General features: G+C 44.5%; 1 protein-coding gene and 1 long non-coding RNA gene across 2 annotated transcripts in view; one reads left to right on the top strand and one right to left on the bottom strand.

Moving 5' to 3' along the window:
- The window catches only part of LOC121926995 (cytochrome P450 2J2-like), a 33,397-nt gene extending 15,152 nt beyond the window's left edge, over positions 1-18,245 (top strand). Inside the window, exons 2-8 of the mRNA XM_042460447.1 lie at positions 3,745-3,894; positions 4,136-4,296; positions 8,843-9,019; positions 10,682-10,823; positions 13,638-13,825; positions 16,052-16,193; positions 17,805-18,245. Of these exons, the coding sequence (XP_042316381.1) occupies positions 3,745-3,894; positions 4,136-4,296; positions 8,843-9,019; positions 10,682-10,823; positions 13,638-13,825; positions 16,052-16,193; positions 17,805-17,992 (1,148 nt within the window). The 3' untranslated portion in view covers positions 17,993-18,245. The remainder of the gene's footprint in view (positions 1-3,744; positions 3,895-4,135; positions 4,297-8,842; positions 9,020-10,681; positions 10,824-13,637; positions 13,826-16,051; positions 16,194-17,804) is intronic.
- Positions 8,134-24,123, bottom strand: LOC121926996. The gene is made up of 5 exons (XR_006103121.1): positions 23,881-24,123; positions 21,987-22,143; positions 21,498-21,611; positions 17,796-17,890; positions 8,134-8,258 (listed from the first exon to the last, which is right to left on the bottom strand). It is a non-coding gene; the product is annotated as an uncharacterized LOC121926996 (long non-coding RNA).
- Between the last annotated feature and the right edge of the window lie 1,296 nt (positions 24,124-25,419).

Raw genomic sequence — 25,419 nt, 5'->3', positions numbered from 1 at the left:
GACGTACTATTGATTGACAGCTCCAAATAAGGTATGGAGGAGAAGAATCGATTTATTTAAACACCGAATTCATGCCAAGTAGGAACGCTTGCAGGTAAAAACTTCGATTTAAAAAACCAGATGGGAACGAAGAATAAAAGCGATTTGGAACGCGGGATAAGACCAGGGTTATTTTGAATCGGATCTATTAAAAACGTTGTATTTTAAATCGTTTCAAATCTTAAGTGAGAACACCCTCTGAGTGGAAGAAGAAAATGTATAAGACCAACTGGCCTTAAATGTTTCAGTGCTAGATGTGGCTAACAACCTCTATTCCCAAAAAAGGTAAAGGTAGTCTCTTGACATGAATGTCTAGTTGTAACTGACTGTAGTGGGTGATTCTCAACTCCGTTACTAAGCTGAAGACAAGAGCCAGTGTTGTCTGAGGACTGCTCTGGTGGTCGTGTGTCCAGCATGACTCTACTGAATGCTGTTACCTTCCCACTGAGAAGGGGTACCTATCTATCTGCTTGCATTTCCATGCTTTCGAACTACTAGGTTGGCAGAAGCTGGGACTAGTGATAAGAGCTCACCCCATCATGTGGCACCTGGGCCTCGAAATGCCATCCTTCTGATCTTCCGATCATCAGAACTGGCATCTTAACCACTAAGCCACTTTATCCCTTAGCTATTCCCAATAGCCTCTTGCTAAAACACAGTTATAAACTATTACAGACTTAGCACAATACTAGACAGATCCTCCACCAGCCTTCCATTTGTAAAGCGTTGGAAGAATGGACAGGAACAGTGGTGTCAATAGAGTGGTGCCCTATTGATGATGAAAGCCCAGTCTGTGTGTGTGAACACATTATTATTAGTAGTAGTAGTACAGTCGGCCCTTCTTATACACGGATTTTTATACACAGATTCAAGCATCCACAGTTTGAAAATGTTAAAAAAAGTATAAATTCCAAATATCAAACCTTGATTTTCCATTTTTTATAAGGACACCATTTTGCTATGTTTAATGGAACTTGACCATACACGGATTTTGTTATTCACGGGGGATCTTGGAACCAAACCTCAGCGGATAACAAGGGTCTACTGTAGTATTATTTCTATCCCACTCTTTTCCCAGAACTGGGACTCAGAGTAGCTTCATAATATTAAAAGAACAATACAATTAAAAAGATAGAAAAGAGGTGCATTAAAAAGGAAGATACTTGTCATCTGTCTTAACCACCCAGCCGTGAGCAGGTTGCCTTTGCCAAAGTGGGGAGGATGCCACCAGTGAAGACACACCCAGCTAAAGATGGTGGCAGGTTTGGGTGTGCAATGCCGGTACTCTGGTGAGATCAAACCCTTCTACCCAAAAAGGCTCTGATGCTGAGTGTAAAGTTCAAAAAGGGTGAAGTTTAATTTGAAGAACAAAAATAAAGAGTTTTCTCCTCCCCAGCTCTAAATAACTTGAAATAAAAGATACTTTACAGACTTTCAGCAATCTTCAGGGTGTCATCTATCTGGGTCTGATCTTGGTTTGTTCTCCTCTCTCAATGGAGCTGGTGCAGGGTCTTTCAGCTCCTGAATTCTTGGTCTTGAAGTAGGTAACTAATTTCTGGTAACTGAATTGGCTAACTGGTTCCTGGTAACTGATTTGGCTAACGTGTAAGAAATGCCCTTTCTGGCTGCCTGGGCCTGTTTGCCACCAAAAGACTGCTCTTTGCCAGCTTACAGCAAAGACTGCTCCAAACTAAAAAGCTTCAAGCTAAAGTAGAACATGCTGGGAAAGGGCAAACCAAACCTGGAAAAATGCAGGGGATCCTACAGCTCCTCCCACAACTAATTCAATTAAAATATTCTATGGCCTGAACCAACATGAAAGAAAATGCAGGGGGAGATTCAAATAGTCCTGGCAGGACATCACACCGCCATTGCAAAGCATTGCCCCATCCTTACTTCCCTCTTGGGAAGGGACGGCTGGGTAGTCCGCTGGCATGCCTGCCTGCCTGCCCAGCCAGCCACCCAGATCCTCCTTGGTCTGGTTGGGTGAGCAGGCAAGGCAGAAGAAGGGAAGGGAGGAAGGCCATCTTGTAACAGTGAACAGTGACCAAATTATCAATGGGGAATTTAATTAGCTCAAGGTCCCGAGAGGAGGCCTGTTACCACACCTCAGGGATCGCCCCTTCGATCTGTATACCAGGAACTAGAAATCCAGAAATGAGGCAGAGGCTCTAAGTACAATCATGTCTCTTTTATTGGAAACAAGGATTCAAACATACAGGCACATACGCTCACACATTCATACAAGACTCAGGAAATAACGTGGTAAATGTGGAATAGATATTAGGCTTTTCTAACGGAAATGCTCACCTTATGTAGAAGTTCTGTCTTCCAATTTGTGTGTGTGGGTCTGCAATTCTGGTTAAGCAGGCCAGTCAGAGAGAGACTGACTTTAAAACTGACTTAGCTCTTGGCTACCAGCAATGAATGACTGGCTTGGCTGCAGTGGATGGCTGACCGCAGCTGAGAGTGACTGGTAGCAGCCCAGAGTGGCTGGTAGCAGCAGCTCGTGGCTGGCCGCAGCACCTCTCTAAATTTAGGAGACCTTTTTAAGGGTTTAACAGGGTCTCTAGACAAAGGGTAATCAAAGGAAACTGTTTGAAGTGTATTTCACATCCTAACCAAATGCAGTGGTACCTCGGGATACGAAATACCCAGGTTACGAAATTTTCGGGATACGAAAAAATCCCATAGGGAATTATTGTTTCGGGTTACGAATGTTTTTTCGGGTTACGAAAATACTTTTGGTGCTTTTTTCGGCTTTTTCGCACGGAATCGCGGCTTTTCCCCAGTAGCGCCTATGGCAATTCGGCTTACGAAGGCTTTTCGGGTTACGAAAGCGGCCGCGGAACGAATTACTTTCGTAACCCGAGGCACCACTGTGTTTTGATCTAACCCAAATGTTTCTGCCAGAGTAGGGACCTGAATGGCTACAAATGCCATTCCTTTGATTCAAATGGTTCCCCCTCAATCACAAAGAGAGACACTTCCTTAAGACATTTGATAGCATCTTTCCTGATAGCACTTAGCAGCTCCTTGCATAATCTCATCCAAGCTGGGAAAGGAAATTCGTTTACATATCAAAAACTCATGGCTTCCCTTGTTTCACTGGGAGATCACATGCTAGGGCCATTTGGCTACTCAGGTCAAGATGCACTTTTGATATCAAATTGCAGGTCAGAGATTATCATTTAGATATATTAAAAAGGTGTAGATCAATGCTTATCATTTCGTAGATTGATGCCTATCAATCTGGAGGCATGTTTCCCCATCTGCCTGGCCAGAGGTCCAGGTCTGGCCCAGTGAGCAGGTGAGGGAAGGTGGGTAGGGACATCCACTTCCACTAGTACCTTCCCACACTGGGAGAGATCAGATCTAGTGATGCCACTGGGCAGGAAGTATCTACCATTTGGCATTTTCTGCACTGGAAACCTAACTGTTTGGCAGTAATTTGGGGGGGGGGGGGGAAGTGACCAGATATTATAAGGAGTACAAGGCAGCACAAAATGTAGGACATTCAAGAAAAATGTAAGGCATTACAAAATAGAAGCTAAAAATGCTTCTTTGTAGTGCTTAAAATGGAGGAAGTTTTTGAATTCCTCCTGGGCAGAAGATTGGAACATCAACCATGCGCCTGGAAAAGGAGGACCTCTGGTCACCCTGGACAAATACTAATTTTTAATTAATTTTTAAAAACTGTCTCAGGTATTGGCTTCACGAATGGTCACAGCTGGAAAGAACAGAGACGGTTTGGTATAGTCACTATGCGGAATCTGGGACTAGGAAAGAAAGGGATGGAGCACCAGATTGAAGAGGAGGCCCACCGGCTTGTGGAGGCCTTTTCACAGGCCAAAGGTATGTTAGGTGTTCATGCTGGAACATCACTCGTTCTGATGATTGTAATGTATTTTCTCCATAAAGGTTGCATTGGAAATTCATGTATTTTTAGTTACAGTTATTTCCTAATACAGTATTAAAAAAGAAACCCTCCAGCCAGTCATAGTGGTATCTTTGTCTCCACTAGGAACTGAAATCTTTTGCATTAAACTGTAAAGCAGAATAATCTTAAGATGCCTGTATGCTACCTTACTTGCAGGGCAGCCACTTGACCCTTCCCTACTCATCAGCAATGCCATTTCCACTTTGATAAGCGTTGTGAGTTTTGGGTACCGATTTTCTCAAGAAGATGAAATGTTCCAGAAACTGTTGGAAGGCATTGATGTTTTGGCAAGATTTGGCGTCTCCTTCTCTCATGTTGTGAGTCTACCCTGTTTATTTTTCTTTTAGAACGGACAGGGACCCATCTCAAAATCTGCTTTCCTAGAAATATCATGGTGATTAAAGCACTGAAATTATGAATATCCTGGGTTCAATGTTTTGCAAGTAATATTGTCCTAGGGCGAACACTCAGTCCTACCATTTGGATATCCATTTAGAAGAAATGGACCCATACCATTAAGCAGTGAACTATACAAGACATAAGCACGGGTTGGAAAGCACTGAAATAATGTCTGTACAGTAGTTATGAAATTTTAGTCAACTTGAACACAAACATTACAATGTAGAGACATGTTATACAATACTCCTTAACATTCCTGGGCCTAAATTCTTGCTTGCCCCAACTACAGCAGATCCATTGCATTAATGGGAAGTGATAGTAGTGTTGATTTATTACATCTCATTAATGCATTGGGTCTTGTCCAGTTGAGAATAGCAATATGATTTACAGAGCAATCCTATATATTCCTATATACTCAGAAGGAAATCCCATTTTGTTCAGTGGAGCATATTCCCATGTAAGTATAGATAGGATTGCAGTCTCAGGCTTTAGAAGTCACCAGCATTTCTTTTTTAAAAAGTCTTTATAAAAGGCTTCCCTCCCTATATACTTTGATGTAAGAAAGGAAATCCATATGTGCTCAGAGGCTCGTTCTTATTACCTAAGGAAAGCACCAAGATTAAAAAGTGTACAGCTCCTGGAGAATTATGCACTGGACTGGACTTCTCTCACACTCTATAATTACGGCATTATGATGTCCCTTTAATTGCTTTGGCTTTTGAAATCCTGACGTTTGGAGTTTACAGAGGAGCATTTAGAATTCTGAGTTGCTCCAAAGTGGCTCATGAAGCTACAAACCCCAGGAGACTATAAGATGTAGGCATGACAAGCGCAGTGTTACAACTGTGTAGTGTGAAAGGGCACTTCTTGCAATGCACAGGTCTCAGGCTGTTTTCTAAGGGAGGGGTTACACAGGGGCCTCACGAAGGGAATCATAAAATCCTAGGGCGAGTTCCCACTATGAAAACAATGCTGATTGGTGTAAATGACCCTCGTTCCCATTTGAAACTGCTTCCTGTCATAATGGGATCGATTTCTGTCGTAATAAAGATAGGCAAACACAGAAAACTTGATTTTTTCAGACATTAGTTTAAAAGAGGTTCTTTTGAAAAGAATCGATTGCAAAGAGTGTTCAACAAGTGGGAACAAGAGATTGGAATCACATCAGTCCTCAGTTTTTGGGAGATTTGACACACAAGCACATGCACACCCCAGTGCTGCCTTTTTATTTGTGGTGTGATCTATGGGTGCATGTTTTTTTCCCAAAAAATAAAGAGAATAATTGATTGATTGATTGATTGATTTTGCAACTACTTGCAAAGGCAAGCAATTGGTAAAACAACTAATCAATTATTCAATCAATTTATTTAAAAAAACAATCAACACGCTGTGGCTTGCTTTCCTCCAGGGACGTAGCCAAGGGAGGGGGGTTCTTGGGGTCCGGACCATCCCCCCCTTCCATTAGAAAAATGAATGGTGTGTGCTGCTGCACCGCCGCACCCAAGCCCCAATATAATGGTGGCACTTAGTCTGGACCCCCCCCCTTCCTAAAATCCTGGCTACGTCCCTATTTCCTCTTCCTCCTCCAAGCCCCATACAGCCCCTTTCTCCTCCTCCTCTTCCTCCTCTGCCCCCTGACCTGTCAAAAGGTGGCTGCCAGCGCCCTCCCGCCACCCAGAGTCCGGGCTGTAGTTTGCGTCACTTATGATTGGCATGCATTTGGAAGTGGCGCAACTAGTTGGGACGACAACCGTGCCAAAAAAGAAGCAATTGCATTGGGGTAAGGACAAGATCCACTTTCATAGTGGGAACAAGGGACCTTTTGGAGTCATTTACCAACAGGGAGCCAAACCAAATTGGAAGTCGGGTTGAAGTTCAAGTGGGAATGAGCCTCTAGAATTGGAAGAGACCTCAAGGGCCATCCAGTCCAACCTGCTGCCATGCAGGAAGACACAGTCATAGTCCTCTCTGTGACAGATGGCCTTCCAGCCTCTGTTTAAAGACCTCCAAAGAAGGAGGCTCCATCACACTTTGAGACAATGTAGTCCACTGCTGAACAGTTTTTAATGTCAGGAAGTTCCTCCTAATAATAGAATCATAGAGTTGGAAGGCACCCCAAGGGCCATTCAATTCAACCCCCTTTTGCCATGCAGGAATACACAATCAAAGTCTTCTGGACAGATGGTCACCCAGCCTCTGTTTAAAAACCTCCAAAGAAGGAGACTCCACCAAAATCTCTGAGGGAGTTTGTTCCACTGTCGAACAGCCCTTACTGTCAGGAGGTTCTTCCTAATGTTGACCTGGAATCTCTTTTCCTGGAGCTTGCATCCATTGTTCTGGGTCCTGTTCTCTGGAGCAGCAGAAAACAAGCTTGCTCCCTCCTCAATATGAATTCCTTTCAAATATTTAAACAGGGCTCTCATATCACCTCTTAACCTTCCCTTTTCCAGGCTAAACAGCCCCAGCTCCCTAAGGCATTCCACATAGGGCATGGTTTCCAGTCCCTTCACCTCTTGGAGGCTTCTGGGATCAGCAAGACTCCGTTTTGGACTGAAATTTGTTTTGGGACATTTTATGGTAGTAGGGTGCTAGAAGTGCACAGGGGGAGGGGGTGCAGACCACACCAGGTGACACTCCAGAGGGGAGGCATAAACCTGGTGCGGCTGGCATGGCTGCTGAGTGAGTGGGAAAGGGCATCACATCCCCTTTTCACTTTCCCAGTAGCCACCCAAGACCTCGCTCTCTGGAGGCAGATGCACTGCCCCCCAAGCAGAGATTGCTGCTTGGCAGGGCAGTGCCTTTCATTTGGTGTCTGGTGCACCAAACGTGTCATTAAAGCAGCCACTTCAGATCCCAAATAGCCCTCTGGAGGCAGATGCACTGCCCCCAAGCAGCGCATGGTGCTCTACAGACTGCCACGACGGGGTGGCCTGCAACTGCCCCTTTTCGTGCTGAATTGGGGCCATGGCAACCTCACACTGCGTCCCCAATCCAGCCTTTTGAGGGTGCAAAAAGGAGCCACAAAAACCGGCTCCTTTTTTGCACCCTTGAAAGGGCGCCATAGCTGCAACAGTGTGGCTATATGGCAGCCCTTTGGCACTGTGTTATCTGGACGCAGCGCCACAGGCACTTCATGATGCTGCATGCCACCTGGAGTAGCATGTGGCATCAGGGCGGCCTGGGGGGACGGAGTCAGGTGTGTGTTGTTAGGATGCCGTGCCCCGACTCTGCCCCCAAGCTAAGGCCCTTAGAGGCCCAAAGAGACTTTATATATGATGCAATTTAGTACTGAAATCACATCATTCCAGGTCCAAAATCTGGCACAAATTGTCTGCTTCTGCGCTGACTTATGGTGAGCCTATGAATGAGATATTTTCCAGACACTAACAGCACCACTCAGATCTTGCAAAGCCAGGGCTGTGGCTTTCTTGATTGAGTCAATCCACCTTTACTTCAGCCATCCACTCTTCCTATCTGAGATGTTACAGATACTTCCAATACGTACTGCCTACACACATATATTCCCTACAGATACTGCCTTAGAGATAACACATTACCTATATATTACAATTCTGCACCTGCAGATTACCTGAGAAAACTGGTTTATGTGGCATGCATGTGTGTTCATCCAGCTTCAACCTCCCCTCAAACAACAAAAAGACTCCCTATGTCTATAGAGTTGTGTTTAAAGGGCTTTCCTTCGCTGCTTCATTGGACGGGAAGGGGAGCATAGTGAGCAAAGACACAGAAGACTATAGGATTTAAAATCTAAATATTTATTGTCCAAGTTGCCTACTCAGCCTCCTTCATCCTCCTGCCTCTCCCTGGCAGCTTGCACAGGCTCCATGTTGGTACAAAAGCAGCGTCAAGGCATTCCAATCTGTAATAAATGAGGAGGTTTTCTATTGTGAGAAATCTCACTTCTTTTATGGAGATAGGAAACAGGAGATAAAGAAACATAAGAAACGTCAGGACTTGCAAGAACCCCAGGGTTTCATTACTCTGTTCTCCCTGAGTCATGAATCACCAGGTCTTTCCTCTACAAATGGCTGACTGAAGCTGCTGCCACACTGCAGAAATGAAGCAGTTTGATGCCACTTTAACATCCATGGCTCAATGCTATTCAATTCTGGAATTTGTGGTTTGTGTGGCACTAGAGATCTCTGACAGGAAAGGCTAAAACCTCACAAAAGTACAAATTCCAGAATTCCATAGCATTAAGCCATGGCAGTTAAAGTGGTGTCAAACTGCATTATTTATGCTATGTGGATGCAGCCCAAGAAGCCTTTAAATTAGCTCCTGTTCACTACTACTACTTGTATGCAGGCACAACTCTGAAGAAAACCACAGCTCTCCAAGCACAGTCTCAAGAAGAATTCACAGCATGGCATTAGACTCCAAATCCAAATGACCTGGCAGATAGACCATGATATTGAAAAGATTTTCTTTTGTCTCATCTTATAGGTGTATAATTTCTTCCCGTGGCTCATGAAATATCTCCCAGGGCCTCACAAGAAGGCTTTGTCCTGTATGGAAATAGCACTTTCATTTGCAAAGCAGGAGATAAAGAAACACAAGGAACGTCAGGACCTGCAAGAACCCCAGGATTTCATTGATTTCTATCTACTTCAAATGGAGAAAGTAAGTAGAGACATGAGCTGCCCTATTCCTTGTACAGTCTGTGCTTTCAAGTCTTTCTTGCTATAATATTTAGACATAAATTCTTTCTTTTTAAAATTGTCTCTGTCTTTCATTGTATACGCTTGGTGTTCTTGCTGCTTGAAAATGTGTTGTTGTATACAAAATCTGCAGTAAAATAGTATTGGCTGCACAGAAAATGCTGTAGTTGGGGGTCTTCTACACAAAATTCATAAGTGAAGTTTTATTTGTTCAGATATTACCTTCTACTCAGAAAACGCTGTAGTGAGAGCATAGTGCAAACACAATATGCAGTCGGCCCTCAGCATCCACAGATTCTTTATCAATGGCTTCAACCATCCACAGCTTGAAAATATTTTTAAAAACAAACCTTGATTTTGCCATTTTAAATAAGGGACACCATTTCACGATGCCATTGTATTTAATGGGACTTGAATATCCATGGATTTTGGTATCTATGGAGATCCTGCAACCAAACCCCAAAGGATGCCAAGGATCCACTGTATATTTCACAGAAAGGATTCAAAATGACTAGAGCATAAGAAATGAAATAACTGCAGTGTGGTTTTCACAAGCATAGAAGAATAAAAGATACATCAAAAACAAAACTTCCTAAATTAGGGTACAACTAGTTGTAATTGTTGGCACATTGAAACACTACTGATAAGGCATACCAGATAGTGAACCACAATGTGGTCTTCTAACACTGCAGTAAACTAACCTGAACATTTTTGAAGTCCCAGTTCTAAGCAATTTTGCACTGAAGTAACGTGTAAAATTCAAAAGAAAACAACACCATGCAACCTATATTATGTTCAGATCATGCACCTTTCACACACTACACAGTTATATCACGGTGAACCCAATTTAACTGCCATGGCAACATCCTATGGCATCCTGGTATACATAGCTTGAGAGACAGCATGATGTGGTGGTTTGAGCATTGGACTATAAGTCTGGAGACCAGGGTTCAAATCTTGTAAACCCACTGGGTGACTTTGGGCATGTCCCACTCCTTCAGCTTCAGAGGATGGTGTAGGTTTCTGGGTGGCACATTTTAAGAACTACATAGACAAATCATCCAGGAGCATTAGCAAAGGTCAGTATGAAGGTCTTTGGGTATATCTGGTACTTAACAAGTACAACTGCAACTGAGGCCCGTTAATAGCATACTGGAAAGTCCCAAATAATTCCCAATGAGCAGAAAATTGCAGTTTTAGTAAGCGCCTATTTCCAGATTATGTGAAACAATGTGATGTATTGGAAAAATTCAGTACAGGGGAAGGCTGTAGGAAAAGAGGTAGACCACACTACAGGTGGATTGATTCAATGATGGAAGCTACAGCCCTGAGTTTGTAAGACCTGAGTAGAGTTGTTGTTAACTGGGACTCCTGGAGGTCTCCCGTTCATAGGGTCACCATTAGTCAAAAATGGCTTGAGAGGAAGTAACAAGAACAATAACAAGATGGGTGATCCCAGAGAAGAAGGTGCCAGAGAGCACTTTCTCTGTTTCCCCTTTAATGCCAGTTTTCAGGTTCCCATGGGTTGTATGGCCCGTTTCTCCAAGTTTGGTTCGGTTTGATGTGTGGGCTAAACTTGGGTTGGTTTTCAACAACACATCATCTTTTCTGTTATTACTAACAGAGCAAGGGTGACCCCAATTCTACCTTTAATGAAGAGAACCTGGCCCAATGTATTCTTGACCTCTTTGCTGCAGGAACAGAGACCACTGCCAGTACTCTGATGTGGGTACTGCTCCTCATGGTGGCTTACCCAGACGTCCAAGGTAAGGCAGACCTCTGCACGGAAGGCATCTTTTATTTTTAAGTCAAAGCCCGTCTACATTAGCTACCTCCATGAGAATACAAGGGATCTTGTAGCGCCTTTGAGACTAACTGGGTGAAATAAAAATCCATCAGTGATACCTTTTATCAGCCAGCCCAAATGCACAATATACTTGTTGCAAGTTTCAAAAGCTTGCAACAGGTACATTGTGCGTTTTGGTCGGCCAATAAAAGGTATCACTGTGAAGTCGAAGGCATTCATGGTCGGCATCCATAGTTTTTTGTGGGTTTTTAGGCTATCTGGCCCAGTTCTAGAAGAGTTTATTCGTGGCATTTTGCAAGCATCTGTGACTGGCATCTTCAGAGAAAGATGAAGATGCCAGTCACAGATGCTGGTGAAAGATCAGGAATAAACTCTCCTAGAACATGGCCACATAGCCTGAAAAACCCACAAAAAGCAAAGGTATCACTGATGGATTTTTATTTGTATTTGTTAAACGGCCAACACAGCTACCCCTGAATGTTTTCTGGGTGAACTAAGTTGTAGTACAAACTTGTGCAGACTTGGTCTACATCCTTGGATGCATGGAGTGAACTGGTGTCCAGGAAAGTTTAACCGTAGTTAAAACTGAACTTGTCACCTCATCAGCCTACCCAAAATTCTGCATTTCTATAGCTATTTGTACCACTCGACTATAAAGATCCTTCCTAGGCACCATTGCACTTCATGAATTTGAAGAAGTAGACCAAGTCTACGGAAGCTTATGCTACGTCTTTCAGTTAGTTCTTCTTCTCAAAGAAGCTACAAAATCTCTTTGCGTGTTGATATTCCACACTAACATAGCAATGTTTCTGAATTCTACTTCCTTAAGGATAGAATTGAAAAATATAGCTGTGTTAGTCTGTAGAATCAGTATGTAGAGAGAGATCTTATAGCACCTTTGAGACTAAGAACTTGGCAGCATGAGCTTTCCTAGACTCCACTCTTCTTCCTCAGATGCTCAGATTTTAGTCTGCTAAAGCTCGTGCTGCCAACTTCTTTCTTTCATTTAGCCTCAAAAGTGCTACAAGATTTCTCTACAGACTGTTCCTTAAGTGTAGTTAAGGTACTTTAATTAAGTACACGTAATGAAGTAATCTCCCCTGGGCTGACCCCTCCAAACCTGATGGAAATGTCATTTATTCGTGTTCTGATTGCTGGCAAAATGGAGTTCTTAATTTTCTCATGTTCTATGGCTGCATATATCCTCAAAACAGCAGGATTCTGAATTGCCTACATATTCCGCTTGCCATATCTCCTCTCCAATCAGCAAGAGTAGTTGATCCTAAAATTCAGTGCAGTGTGCTAGACATTCAAAATATACCATTCTCAGCTCATTCTCAGCTCATTCATGGAGGTGAAGGGAAAGTGGGGTGTGTGTGTGATGAAATTCTTAAAGAACTATTTATGTTTTTCTGCAGTCCATACAAAAGCCCCCTTTTTGCTTTCAGCCTTATCCTGACACTGTTCATTTTGGATGCAACAGCTTTGAATCTCGAATGGAGCATGTGCCCATGAACGCAAGGCGTGCATCATGGGGACGCACCCCATTGGAAATAACAGATGTCACACCCACGAATCCTAGATGCATGAGTTAGGAGGGGTGACTGTAGTTGGAAAGGACTCCAAGGTCCATTTAGGTTGAGGGTGGGCAACTGCATGGGGATCAGTGGCAGCTCCCCCCCCCCCCGACTCCCCTACAGGTTGTACCCCTCAGCTAGCCAAATACTTTCATTTTCCCTCTCTAACCCTTCTCAAAAGGACAACAAGTCATTGCATCACCTTCTGTCCCCATTTTTGACAGGGACTGCAGAGAAACATGGAAGCATTTGGGGGCAGGGTTTTTGAGGTTCATGTGGGGTTTATTTTTTATTTCATATTTTCATGAGATTGGAGAGCTTTCTACATGGTTGGGGGGAATTGCCATGAAAAGGCACTGAAAATGTTTCCAACAAAATTTAGACATTAGAGGCCTTTGGGGGACATTTTGGGGGGCTTCAGAGTGAGGCCACCACAGTAAGCTCCAAGGGCCAAGTGTGGGTTGCAGGCTGCCCTTTGTCAACCCCAATCTAGTCCAGTAGAGGAATCCAAAGCTAAAACTTTGTGGCCATCCAACATCTATTAAAAACCTTTCAATGCTGGAGAGTCTAGTACCTTCCAAGGTAGTGCATTCCACTCACTAACAGAAGCAGCATGATGCACTTGGAAACAGTGTGCTCCAGATGCACTGGGGGAAGAAATACCATTTCTACATTTGAAGTGTCCTAGCCTAAATTATCTAAAGGCACCAGATCCCATCTCAGCTTGGAGCTAAGCAGAGTCAGCCCTGTTTAGTACTTGGATGGGAGACCACCAAGGAATACCCTGTGCTATAGTCTATATTTCAGAAGAAGGAAGTGGCAAAGCAAACCCTGAGGATTCCTTGCCTAAGAAAACCATATAAAATTCATGGAGTCATCATGTTGGCAGGTGACTTGAAGGCATGTCTGCTTACACAAACACACCCACAGTCTCCTGGATACTTAATTAAGGCTATACTGCAATGGCTGGAATACAGACAATGGTAAATGTCATCACAAAACACATACACACACATACACAAAAGAAAAAGCGACAGTGGAGGTTGCCTCCATCCCACCCTATAGCTCAATGTTTTCCAGGTTGCTTTACAAACGCCCCTTTCATGTGCCTTAAATATCTTTCAGTGACTCTCTGACTTTTCTGAGATTAAGAGCTATTTCCAGAATAAGGCTTCCTTTCTCACTGTTCCTTTCAGAAAGGGCCTACAAAGAGATGGAGGATGTTTTGGGTTCCTCTCACTCAGTCAGCTACCAAGATCGGAAGAAACTGCCCTACACCAACGCAGTGATCCATGAAGTCCAGCGCGCCAAATACATCTTGCCAGTCGGAGTCCCCAGACGGTGTTCAAAGGAATTGAACATGCTTGGTTTTCACATTCCAAGGGTACAGAAGATCGATATGGTTGCAACCCCATAACCAAATCTATCTATCTATATCTACCCATCTATTCAGCCAGCGTGGAATACTGGTTTGAGTGTTGGGCTAAGACACTGTAGACCAGGGTTCAGTTCCCAACTCAGCCATGAAACCCTCTGGGTGATCTTGGGCAAGTCACACTCTCTCAGCCTCAAGGGAAGGGCATGACAAACCTCTTCTGAACAGATCTTGCCAAGAAAACCCCATGATAGGATTGCCTTAGGGTCACCATAAATTGGAAATGACTTGAAGGCACACAACAACAAAAACTATATATCTAATCTCATGTCAAGTCAAAGGCTTTCACAGCTGACATCCATATTTTTTGTGGTTTTTTTTGGGCTATATAACTGTGTTCTGGAAGAGTTATTCCTGACCTTTTGCTGGCATCTGTGGCTGACATCTTCAGAGAATGCTGGCATGGAAGTGAGTGGGAAATATCTTTATGCTGTGTGACCCTGGGTTGAAAGGAAGTGATTTACCTGTTCATCTCTGTGTTAGTCTGCTGCTGAATGGCAATGCCTCAAGGGGTCTATTTAATTCGTAGGCATTGTCTGCTGGGAAACCTGGGGTGGTTTTCCTCTGCATTTGCTGAGTCTTGATTTTGGTGTTTTTCAGGACTGGTAGTCAAACTCTGGGATGAAACAGACCGCCTCAGAAGGCCGGCTCTGCACTGCCCCTTTGAGTACTGGATCGGGGCTGAAGCAGCCACACGTCGCGGCCCCAATTGATCATTCCCCCCCAAAAAAGGGAGCAGCAAAATGTTACTTCCTTTTTTGGGGTGGGGGAAGGTGCCCTTTCCACTGCAGTGGTGGTTCTTACGTGTTTCTGCACTGCAACGCATGTAAACGCCATGCCGCAGAAACGCTGTGATACTGCCTGCTGTATGGTCAGCGGAGTGGCGTGATGCCAGCTTGGAGGCAGCATTGGGGTTTGCGCCATGTGTATGCCAAGCCCCCCCGCCCTCCAAAGCTGGAGTTTCTTGCTGATTTGTTTTTCCCCTTTGTGTACTTTAAGGGTTTCTTCTTTCTTGCTGAAGTTGCCATTGAACAACAGACCAACACAGAGATTCACATCTAAATCGCCTCTTCTCAACCAAGAGTCTCACAGTATGTGTGTGTGTATACACACACACACACACACCACTCACTTCCATGCCAGCATTCTCTGAAAATGCCAGCCATAGATGCAGGAATAAATAAACATCAGGAATAAGCTTTTCCAGAACATGGCCACATAGCCCGAAAAACCCACAAAAACTATTTAATCTTAGTTTATAAACTTGAAAAAAATGGTACACAATCTCCAACTACATCCATAGTTTACATTTAAACAAATCTACCACTAAAAATACAAATCACTCACTAATCAAGAAATAAACTGGCCTGAAGTCCTTGGGAGGAGGAAAAGACAACCATATGGCTTCAATTTGTTTCAGTCCTTCATCTGTCTTTCAGCCAAATGGGATGCGTTTCTACACCCGTCTTCATAAATGGCAAGTTTGTGCTTAATTTCTCCAAATTCTGCTCCAGTCATAAAAATCAATAAAAACTACATAGAAACTGTTACCTAGAAAATAAAACTACACCTTTAGTGTGAATAAGTGTACAGTATTCTATTAATGTTGGTAAATAATGTGCATTATTGATTTATACTTTTTAGGTGTTGTTTTATTTTCAAGATGACAGTTACTATATGTCTTCTCTCTAATACTCTAGAGCAATAGTTCCAAAACTTTGGTCCTCCTGACATTTTGGACTCCATCTCCCAAAACTGGCCAAGCTGACAGGGGCTTCTGGGAGCTGAAGTCCAAAATACCTAAAGGACCAAAGTCTGGGAACTACTGCCCTAGAGATTGCCTTCAAACAGGCTCCTTCAGCTCCTTCTATGGGAACTCATTCTCTCTTTGTTCATAGGATGTACATTAAGAGAAAGCAGCAAAGAACATGGTGGAGAGTGGCATCCCTAGCAGTAGGGCAGTGTAACCGCTTTCGGTTTCAATGCTTCATCTAATGATGTTCAGTGTTTGATTGTAATGTTTAATACCTTGGATGGAACCTTAAAGTTCAAGCTAAAACCTGAATTGCTGACACGGGGATGTCAAGGCACATCAGAGTATCTCTCTGTGTAGTGCAGGGGTAAGGAAGCCTGTTGTTGCAGATGCATGCTGAGTCCCCCTTTTCTTCTTTTCAGAAAACCCTTGTTGTTACAGATCTGAATTCTGTCCTTTGTGATCCCAAGCAATGGGAGACCCCCAGCAAATTCAACCCAAACCACTTTTTGGACAAGGAGGGGAATTTTATTGCTAAAGAAGAATTCTTGCCATTTGGAGCAGGTAATTGTGGAATTAAAACATGGTTACTTTTTGTGGCGCCCTTCAATGAGTAGTTGTTGTGTGCCTTCAAGTCATTTCTGACTGATGGCAACCTTAAGACAACGCTAATGCCCACTGGCCCCAGTCATCCACTGTCCCTGGTAAGGAGTGATGGGCATTCTAGCCCAACTAGATCAGGAACAAAATTTGGAAAACTACCTTAAAGAACAATCATAATGGCATGCTGAAGTAATCTATAACTTATCAAGACCCTGAGTATGAGCCTACCATCACTCAAGTTATGAGTTGTTTCTTTGTGACAGTATGCACATTCTTCTTAAAGATAAATCTCCATGCTCTCATCTGGAGGGCTTCATCAGAGCCCTCTCCTGCATTAAGCAGTGTCCTGAATAAGAATCTCCTGTTGTTTTAAGAAGTTTAAATGATCTAGAGTAGTGGTTCTCAACCTGTGGGTCACAACCCCTTGGGGGTTCAAACCACCCTTTCTCACATATTTCCGATGGTCTTAAGAATCTAGACACCAAAGTTTATGGTGGGGGTTACCACAACATGAGGAACTGTATTAAAGGGTTGCAGCGTTAGGAAGGTTGAGAACTACTGATCTAGAGTGTCCAATATGAATGATGTGGGAGCATCATCACCTCTTGAGTCATAGCTGTGACAATCATTTCTTACAGTTCACTAAACAGATGGTCCCTTTAAATTCTACTTACGAGCTGAGAAATTTGCCACTTGCATGGCCAGGTATGAGAATTTTCAGAGGGCTTATTTGCAAAGGAACTAATGGGGCAGGAAATTTGAAATGTTCTGGGTGTTTTTATTGCTTTATTATTTCAGTACTAAGGTGAGCAGATAAACTGCAGGGGTGCAGTTGAGTCTGCATCTTGCATGGGTCTAGTTTAGCCTGGTGCCTTTTGGGGCACTCTTAGATCATAATAAATAAAGGCAGACTAGTACATACATATTGGCAATGTGATGTTGAAATAGTGTTGTTGTTGTGGTGGTGGTGATTTTGCAAACAACCGGGTTTAAATTTCTGAACCCTAAAACAGAAAATGTCACACAGGGGATGGAGACAATACCTGGGTATATTTTATGCAAGTACACTGAAGACAATCTGAGATCAATTGATCAGTTCAGCTCCTTATGTGTTGCAATCCAACCAAAATGGTCTGCTGAAGAAGTGCTCTGTGTAGCTCAGGAAACACACACAGAGACATTGTGGTGTGGCACATACATTGTGTTGTGATCTAAAGTCGAAGGCTTTCATGGCTGGCATCCATAGTATTTTTGTGGGTTTTTCGGGCTATGTGGCCATGTTCTAGCAGAGTTTCTTTCTGACATTTTGCCAGCATCTGTGGCTGGCATCTTCAGAGAAAGAAACTCTGCTAGAACATGACCACATAGCCCAAAAAACCCACAAAAAACTGTGATGTGATCGTTCTCAGAGCCAGTTCCCTGAAGAGACTACAAATTCTCATGTAGCAGAGCATGGAAATACTGTCTTTTTTGCACTGAACATGAAGCTTTTGTTGACCAAAACATGAAGTGGGGAATGGGTGGAAAGGATCCTGTCTCATTGGATGCTTTCCTTTTCCTTACCTCTTGCAGGGGCTCGAGTGTGTCTGGGTGAGCAAATGGCAAGGATGGAGCTCTTCCTTTTCTTCACCCATCTGCTGAGGGCCTTCCGGTTTCAGCTGCCCGAAGGAGTGAAAGAAATCAGTCACAAACCTGTAGTTGGGTTATCAATGCATCCCTACCCTTTCAAACTCTGTGCCGTTCCCCGCAGTAGTTTATGATAAAACAAAATCTGAGTGCTTTATGGTTGCTTATTTATTATTGTACAATTTTATGTCATTTCTCTTCCAGTTCTCTGACAGACTACTATCACTTGATTGTTGCTTAGCTTCAATCTGCACTAAGAAGTGATGGCCCTGTTTCAATAATTGAATAGGACCGGAAGAATAGATGAAAGCTGCAGGAACAGAGATTCCCCCTCAACATTGGGAGGAACCTTTTGAGAGTCGGGGCTGTTCAACAATGGAACACACTCCTTCCTTGGAGATTGTGGTGGAGTCTCCCTCCTTGGAGGTCTTTAAGCAGAGGCTGGATGGCCATCTGTCAATGGGGATGCTTTGATTGAGAGTTCCTGCATGGCAGAAGAGGGTTGGACTGGATGGCCCTTGTGGTCTCTTCCAACTCTATGATTCTATGTATATGCATACATATATAGATATATAAATAGATAAGTATTGTAATGGCTAACCTCTCTTCTATGGCAGGCGCTTGGGACTTCTATTATCCCACCCTGCTGCCCACCAATTCCTGTAACAAACCCCCTTTAATATATGGCGGGTTCACAGTATTATTCAATATAGTAGTGTGGATAAACAGATATGTACAGAGGGGAATGGGAGGGAGGAGACAGGGCAGAATTTATGTATGATATGAACTAATGTATGATAAATGGATATGAAATCCTGTCATGTATGTTTTTAAAATGCCTAAATAAAATTTATATATATAAAAAAGGAATCTCTTTTCCTGTAGCTTGCATCCATTGCTCTGGGTCCTAGAAAACAAGTCAGCTCCCTCCTCAATATGACATCCCTTCAAGTATTTAAACAGGGCTATCATCATATCACCTCTTAACCTTCTCTTCTCCAGGCTAAACATCCCCATCTCCCTGACACCTTCCTCATAGGGCTTCATGGTTTCCAGGCCCTTCACCATTTTAGTCGCCCTCCTTTGGACACAAGGCTCCAGTTTCTCAATGTCTTTTTTGAATAGTGGTGCTCAGAACTTGACACAATATTCCAGGTGGGGCCTGACCAAAGCAGAATACAAATGCATTGGCCTTTTTAGCTGCTGCATCACACTGTTGACTTATGTTCAACTTGTGGTCTGGACTGACAGATCACTTTCACATGAATAAGTCTCTCGTTCAGCCAAGTGTCCCCCATAATCCTATATCTGTGCATTTTATTGTTCTGCCCATTTCTCATGTTGAAGTTCATTTTGTTAGCTTTGGCCCAGCTTTCTAGTCTCCTGGACTTGGGGATGTCCAACATCTTTATAAATGACTTAGATCAGGGATTCTCAATCTATCATTCCCCAGCTATTTTGTATTTTGATTCCCAGGAGGCTTTGCCAGCATGGCCAGTGACAGGTTCTGGGGGTTGAAGTCCAAAATACCCAGAAGACCAAAGGTTGAGAACCACAAACTTTGATGATGGAATAGAAGGTATGCTCATCAAATCTGCAGATGACACCAAATGGCATGGGAATGAGGTAACTAGTATCCCAGGGAACAGGATTAGGACTCAAACAGCCCCTGACAGATTGGAATACTGGGCCAAAATAATAATACAAATTTTAACAGGGATAAATGTAAGATACTACATCTAAACATCAGTCAACAGTATAAAGTGGCGGCCAAAAAACCTCCAAAGAAATTCTAGGCTGCATCAACAGGAGTATAGTGTCCAGATCAAGGGAAGTAGTAGTACTGCTCTGTCCTCCTTTGGTCAGACCTCACTTAGAATACTGTGTCAAGTTCTAGGAACAGCAGTTCCAGAAGGATAGTGACAAGCTGGAATGTATCCAGAGAAGGGCTTCTGGAAACCAAGGGTAATGAGGAATGATTCAGGGAGTTAGGTATGTTTAGCTTGGATAAGGGATGACTGAGAGCCATCTTTAAATATCTGAAGAGAGTTGTGTAGAATCCTAAGTTGGAAGAGACCGCAAGGGCCATCCAGTCCAACCCCATTCTGCCATGCAAGAAATCCAAATCAAAGCATCCCTGACAGATGGCCATCCAGCCTCTGTTTAAAGACCTCCAAGGAGGGAGAGTCCACTACACTCCGAGGAAGGAGTGTGTTTCACTGTCGAACAGCCCTTACTGTCAGGAAGTTCTTCCTAATGTCGAGGTGGAATCTCTTTTCCTGCAGCTTGCATCCATTGTTCCAGGTCCTGTTCTCTGGAGCAGCAGAAAACAAGAAGATGGAGTGGGTTTGCTTTCTGCTGCAACAGAGACTAGAACATGAATCAATGGATTCAAATTATAAGAAGATATTCTACCCAAACATCGTGAAGAACTTCTTGACTGTAAGAGCTGTATGGCAGTGGAATAGACTCCCTGAGAGAGTGATGGACTCTCCCTCTTTGGAGGTCTTTAAAGAGAAGTTAGACGAGCTTTAGTTATGCATTCCTGCATGGCAGGAGACTGGACTATGAGGTCCTTGAGGCACCTTCCAACTCTAAGATTCTATCCCTCTAACTCTGAAGCCCCTAATGAGTCCCATAAAGGTACTGGCTATTCCCAAAAACTTATTGGACAAAGATGCCTAGAAAATGGATTAAAAACTCTTCTTGTGGGGCTTTGCAATGTTGCATAATTTAGCAGGTGGGGTGGCAAGGGACCTGGTGGTGGGGATGGATGGATGGATATGGTGAGAATCTCACACCTCCTTTTTTTATTTGGACTTTAGAAAACATCCCCAGTTTTCTAGGGGCCATGGGGGCAATTTTGCCACCGCTTCCCCAGGTTGCTCTAGACTCAGGCACTGTAAGTGGAAGCACTGATTTAAATATATATGTACAGTAAGCCCTTGATATCTGCTGGGGTTTGGCTCTTGAACCCACTGTGGATAACAAAACCAGTGGATGCTTGTCCCATTAAATTCAGTGGCAAAGTAAAATGGTGTCCGGCATATAAAATGGCAAAATCTTGGTTGTTTTGGGGGGGATTTATATATTTTTTAAAAATATTTTTAAGCTGTGGATAAAGAATCCGTGGATACAGAGGGCCAACTGTAGTCCTGCCGTGCCGAAAACATTTTAGTGGGGATGGCAAAATTGCCTCTCCTGTCTACTAGAAGGCATTATAAAATCAAAGCAAAACAAAATGGTGGGGGCGGTGGATGAGGAATCTATGGTAATCTTACAGTACAATCTCATAAGTACCTATTCAGTTTTAAGACCAATGAAATAAACAGGGGTGGCTACTAGGAAAGAGCATAAAGCTGGTACCTATGTACACTTTAACAACAGCTCATTGCCTGTTCCTAAATTAAGAGGGATGCGTTCTCCATTACACTATAAACTTTCATGCTTCATTTCTCACTGTTGACATTTCCCAGTTTGGTGGAACCGGCCCAAAATGTGGCAAGGAAGAGAAGGAAAAAGAGACTGCGCTAACAATCACAAAAATGTCACAAGTTCTGACATGGGCAGCCAGAAGTAGTCAGGCTCCTGTTTTATAAAAGCCAAAGCCCAACCTGCTTTTCTCAGCCCCAAATGTACCTGGCTCCAGCTTAACCTGAAGCTTGCTAACAGGGTTGTCCTCACCGAGGAGCTTCATTTGTCTGTGAAGAGCATCAAGGCGGAAGGCAGTTTCCAGGCAGGTAAAAGCAGCACCTGTCCAAAAACAAAGGTATCTATTTAGACCTGGGTCTGAAACATGACATTTGGCAAGACAGTTTGAACCTAAAGTTTCCTTTGCAGCTATATAGAATGACATCCAAAATCCACAAAACAGCAATATTTTTTATTGGGCCAACCAAAAATGCACAAAATACATCATGCAAGCTTTTGAAATCCGCTGAAGGTCTGAAGGGGCAGAGGCCATTCCTGTCTTTGGCCATGTGGGCTCTGGGAGATAAAATCCAGGCAATAACATTTAAAACCCATTAACTGCCATATATATTAACGTATTAGTTGACCTCATGTTTAAACACACACGAAAGGGAGTCAAGGAAAGAGAAAGAGAAAGAGGAGGGAGAAGATGATTACCCAACATCCTATTCTTCAGGAGCGTATGCCTCTTCCTCTGCTATGGCTTCCTGCTGTTCCTCTTCCAATGCCTGAGCCGCTTGCCTGGCCAACTGCGCCAATCCTCTGGCCATCTGCGCGACTTCTGCCATCGCAACGGATGTCCGCTGTGCTGGACCTGTTGGAGAGAGAGAAAAATTCAGTTCCCAAACCAATGTTCCTTTTTCCAGGGATGGAGGTGAGGTTTCCCAGCCCAGGGCCTTCAGAACTAGAGACACTGGTCAGAGACTGGCTTCATGAAGGTGCCAGGGAAGAGTACACCTAAACTCTATGTCTCTCAATGAGCTTTATCCTTTAACTTGACAGGTAATGGCAAAACTACAAGTCTAATCAATGGGTACTCAGCCTAAGCCCTGGCTTTCTCCCATTTATCCTCAAGATGGAGAAGACACACATTCCTTCTATCTTTCACATATAGAAACACACACATATATATAATATATGCATACACTGATGAAAGAGGTGCAGATGTGGCTCTTAAAAGGGGCAGCCTCCTCCTTGGCAATGAGGGCGGCTTCACCCCTATCACTATTTTTGAGGGCTGACCTTTCCTGGGTTACAGATCTTACCTATGAACGCCCTCATGGACAGGCGGACATGCAATTATATGTCAAGAGCGCCTCTCAAAGGGGCTGCTTTCTCAGCTGAGGCCAGGATAAATGTAAACGGCAATTTGGCCTTAGGCCACAGCAGCCTCTGTATTGCTCAGGACGCAGTTTTGAAAACAAACAAATAAGCAAACAAACCCGCTGACATGCGGGTGCCCGTTCTGAACAAAATTGGGGACCGAATTGGTGGTGAACTCTATGAAGAATGACTGGGTCCCCTCTTGGTAATAATAATAATATTAATAATAATAATAATAAAATTTATTTGTAACCTGCCCCTCTGAGAACAATCGGGGCGGCTAACAAAGTTAAAAATACAAAATATAAAATCCCTGGTACCCTCCTCTCCTTAAAAAAGTATTAAATCCAATGCAATATTTAAAAAACAGAACAAAAAACAACAACAAACAAACAAACAAGTTAAAAACTGACCAGAAGGTCAACAACATTATACCAACAAGCAACCAGTGGGAGCAGCAGTATCTTTGCCAGACGTTTTTCTAAGGCCGGGTTCTCTATTCTGGGAAGGCCTGCCGGAAGAGATCCGTCTTAACAGCCTTTTTAAAGCTGTCTAAGGATGTAAGTAGACGGATCTCATCCGGAGGCCGTTCCACAGTCCGGTAGAGATGGATGACAGGTTCTTCAGGCCCCTGCAGAGGGGAGGGCTTGGGACCATGGGGCCCTGCACCTGAGACCCCCACCATCTCCAGAACTGGGGCCCTGGTTCCCTGTGGGAAACCTCGGTTTCTCTATGGTCCAGTCTTCCCCAATATCTCCCTATGGGCCAGTCTTCCCCAATGATTCCCTATGGGCCAGTCTTCCCCAATGATTCCCTATGGGCCAGTCTTCCCCAATGATTCCCTATGGACCAGTCTTCCCAATGTCTCCCTATGGGCCAGTCTTCCTCTATGATTCCCTATGGGCCAATATTCCCCAATGTCTCCCTATGGGCCAGTCTTCCCCAATGATTCCCAATGGGCCAATATTCCCCAATGATTCCCTATGGGCCAGTCTTCCCCAATACTTCCCTATGGGCCAGTCTTCCGAATGTCTCCCTATGGGCCAGTCTTGCATCCTTGTGTGGTTCCTGCAGTGTGGATGCAGCCTTAGCCTTGTCCTAGCGATGGGAGAGAGCGCCGCCCGTTCTCTCTCTCCCTCTCTTGCCATGCAGGAACTCTCCCTCAAAGCCCTCCTGCAGCCTCCGCTCAGGGAGGGGCCTTGCTGTTGCCATGGTTACTGCTACTCACGGGGCCGGGGCCGGGGCCGAGGAGGAGGCGGAGGAGGAGGCTGGCGGCGCGGCAGCAGCCGAACGTCGCAGAGCAGGAGCAGGACCGAGGTCAGAAGAAGCGCCGAGAGGACGACTAAAGGGAAGAAGGCGGCGCCGTAGAGCCAAAACCACCCGAAAAGCACCGCCAACGCCACCGCCGACAGCTTGAGGGCGCCTGTGGCCCAGTCTGGCATGGCCGCTCCTTCTCTTGCTCCTGTGCCTCGCGGTTGCCACGGCAACGACGACGACGACGCTCGGGCGGCAGGAGGCGGGGCCTGTGACCTCACTTCCGCCGACAGCGAAGGGAAGGAAAGGCGCTTGGAGGCGGGACACTTTTGGGGGACAGTCCTTCTTCCAAACTCTATGGTTCAGAGAGCGACCGAGTCCCCTTCCTTGGAGGCGGCTGTCTTTAAGCGGAGGCTGGATCTGGGCATCTATCCCAGAGGGAGGGGGCTTTGATGGAGAGTTCCTGCATGGCAGACGGAGGAGGAGGAGGAGGAGGAGGAAGGGGTTGAGCGGATCAGGGCCCTTTGGGGGGCTCTCTTCCAACTCTCCGGTTCAGAAGGGAACCCCCCCCCCCCCCCTTTCCTAGGCTCTGCCAAAAAGGTCCCAAGGGCCTTCATGGAACCACAGAACCAGGAACATCGGGTCTGAGATTTTGGAGGGAGCCAGGGTCACACTCTCTCAGCCTCTCTCAAGTCCTTGCCAAGGAAGCCCCAGGACAGCTTTGCCTCAGGGATGGCCATAAGGCCAGTGTCACCCCTCCACTGACCACACCAGGCCCAGCCCTTAGGGAGGCTTTTGGGCACTGATGCCAGCATTCGTCAGTCATGGTTCCCATATATTCCACTGGATGTAAGTTGTGACATTTAACATTGTAGCTTCGGATCCCAAGATCATACGCGCAACCTAAATGTATTTAGACACACACACACACACACACATATATATATATATAGAGAGAGAGAGAGAGAGAAGATTTGGTTAGGGATTAAGTCAGGAGCCAACCCTCCTCGAACATGGCCTCAGAGCCTGAAAAACCCAGCGAAAGCTATCGCTGATGTTAAGTTTCCTGGCCTTTGAGACAATCTCCATTTGCCACAAGGACAGGAGGAGGAGGAGGAGGAGGAGCAGGAGGTGCCAGCCTGCAAGGGATGCCCCTCGGTACCATCTGAACTGAAAACAAAGGACTAACAGCTCCCCTCCTGTTTGCTTTGTAACACTTTGCCTGATGATGAAGAAGAAGAAGCCACTGGAGCTTCCTAAGCTTGCAACACATATGTTGTGTATTTTGATTGTCCCAATAAAGGTATCGCTGTTTGGTGGGTTTCTGATGTTGTTGGGTTTGCTCTGTGGCCAAGACAGCCACCCTGGATCTTCCTGTTTCTTCCAACATCTCGGTTGCTTCGGCTGGAGTGATAAAGTCCACCAAGGCCCCTCTGGACTTCTGCCCAAACAAAGCGTTCAGCCGGCAGGAGAACAGTACAACAGCCCCCCACTTTCTCTAAGTGACTCATGC

This window comes from Sceloporus undulatus, chromosome 3, assembly GCF_019175285.1.
Source record: "Sceloporus undulatus isolate JIND9_A2432 ecotype Alabama chromosome 3, SceUnd_v1.1, whole genome shotgun sequence".
In the NCBI taxonomy this organism is placed as follows: Eukaryota; Metazoa; Chordata; class Lepidosauria; order Squamata; family Phrynosomatidae; genus Sceloporus; species Sceloporus undulatus.
Note: the sequence above shows the minus strand (reverse complement) of the source record. Positions and strands in the feature narration are given on the sequence as shown.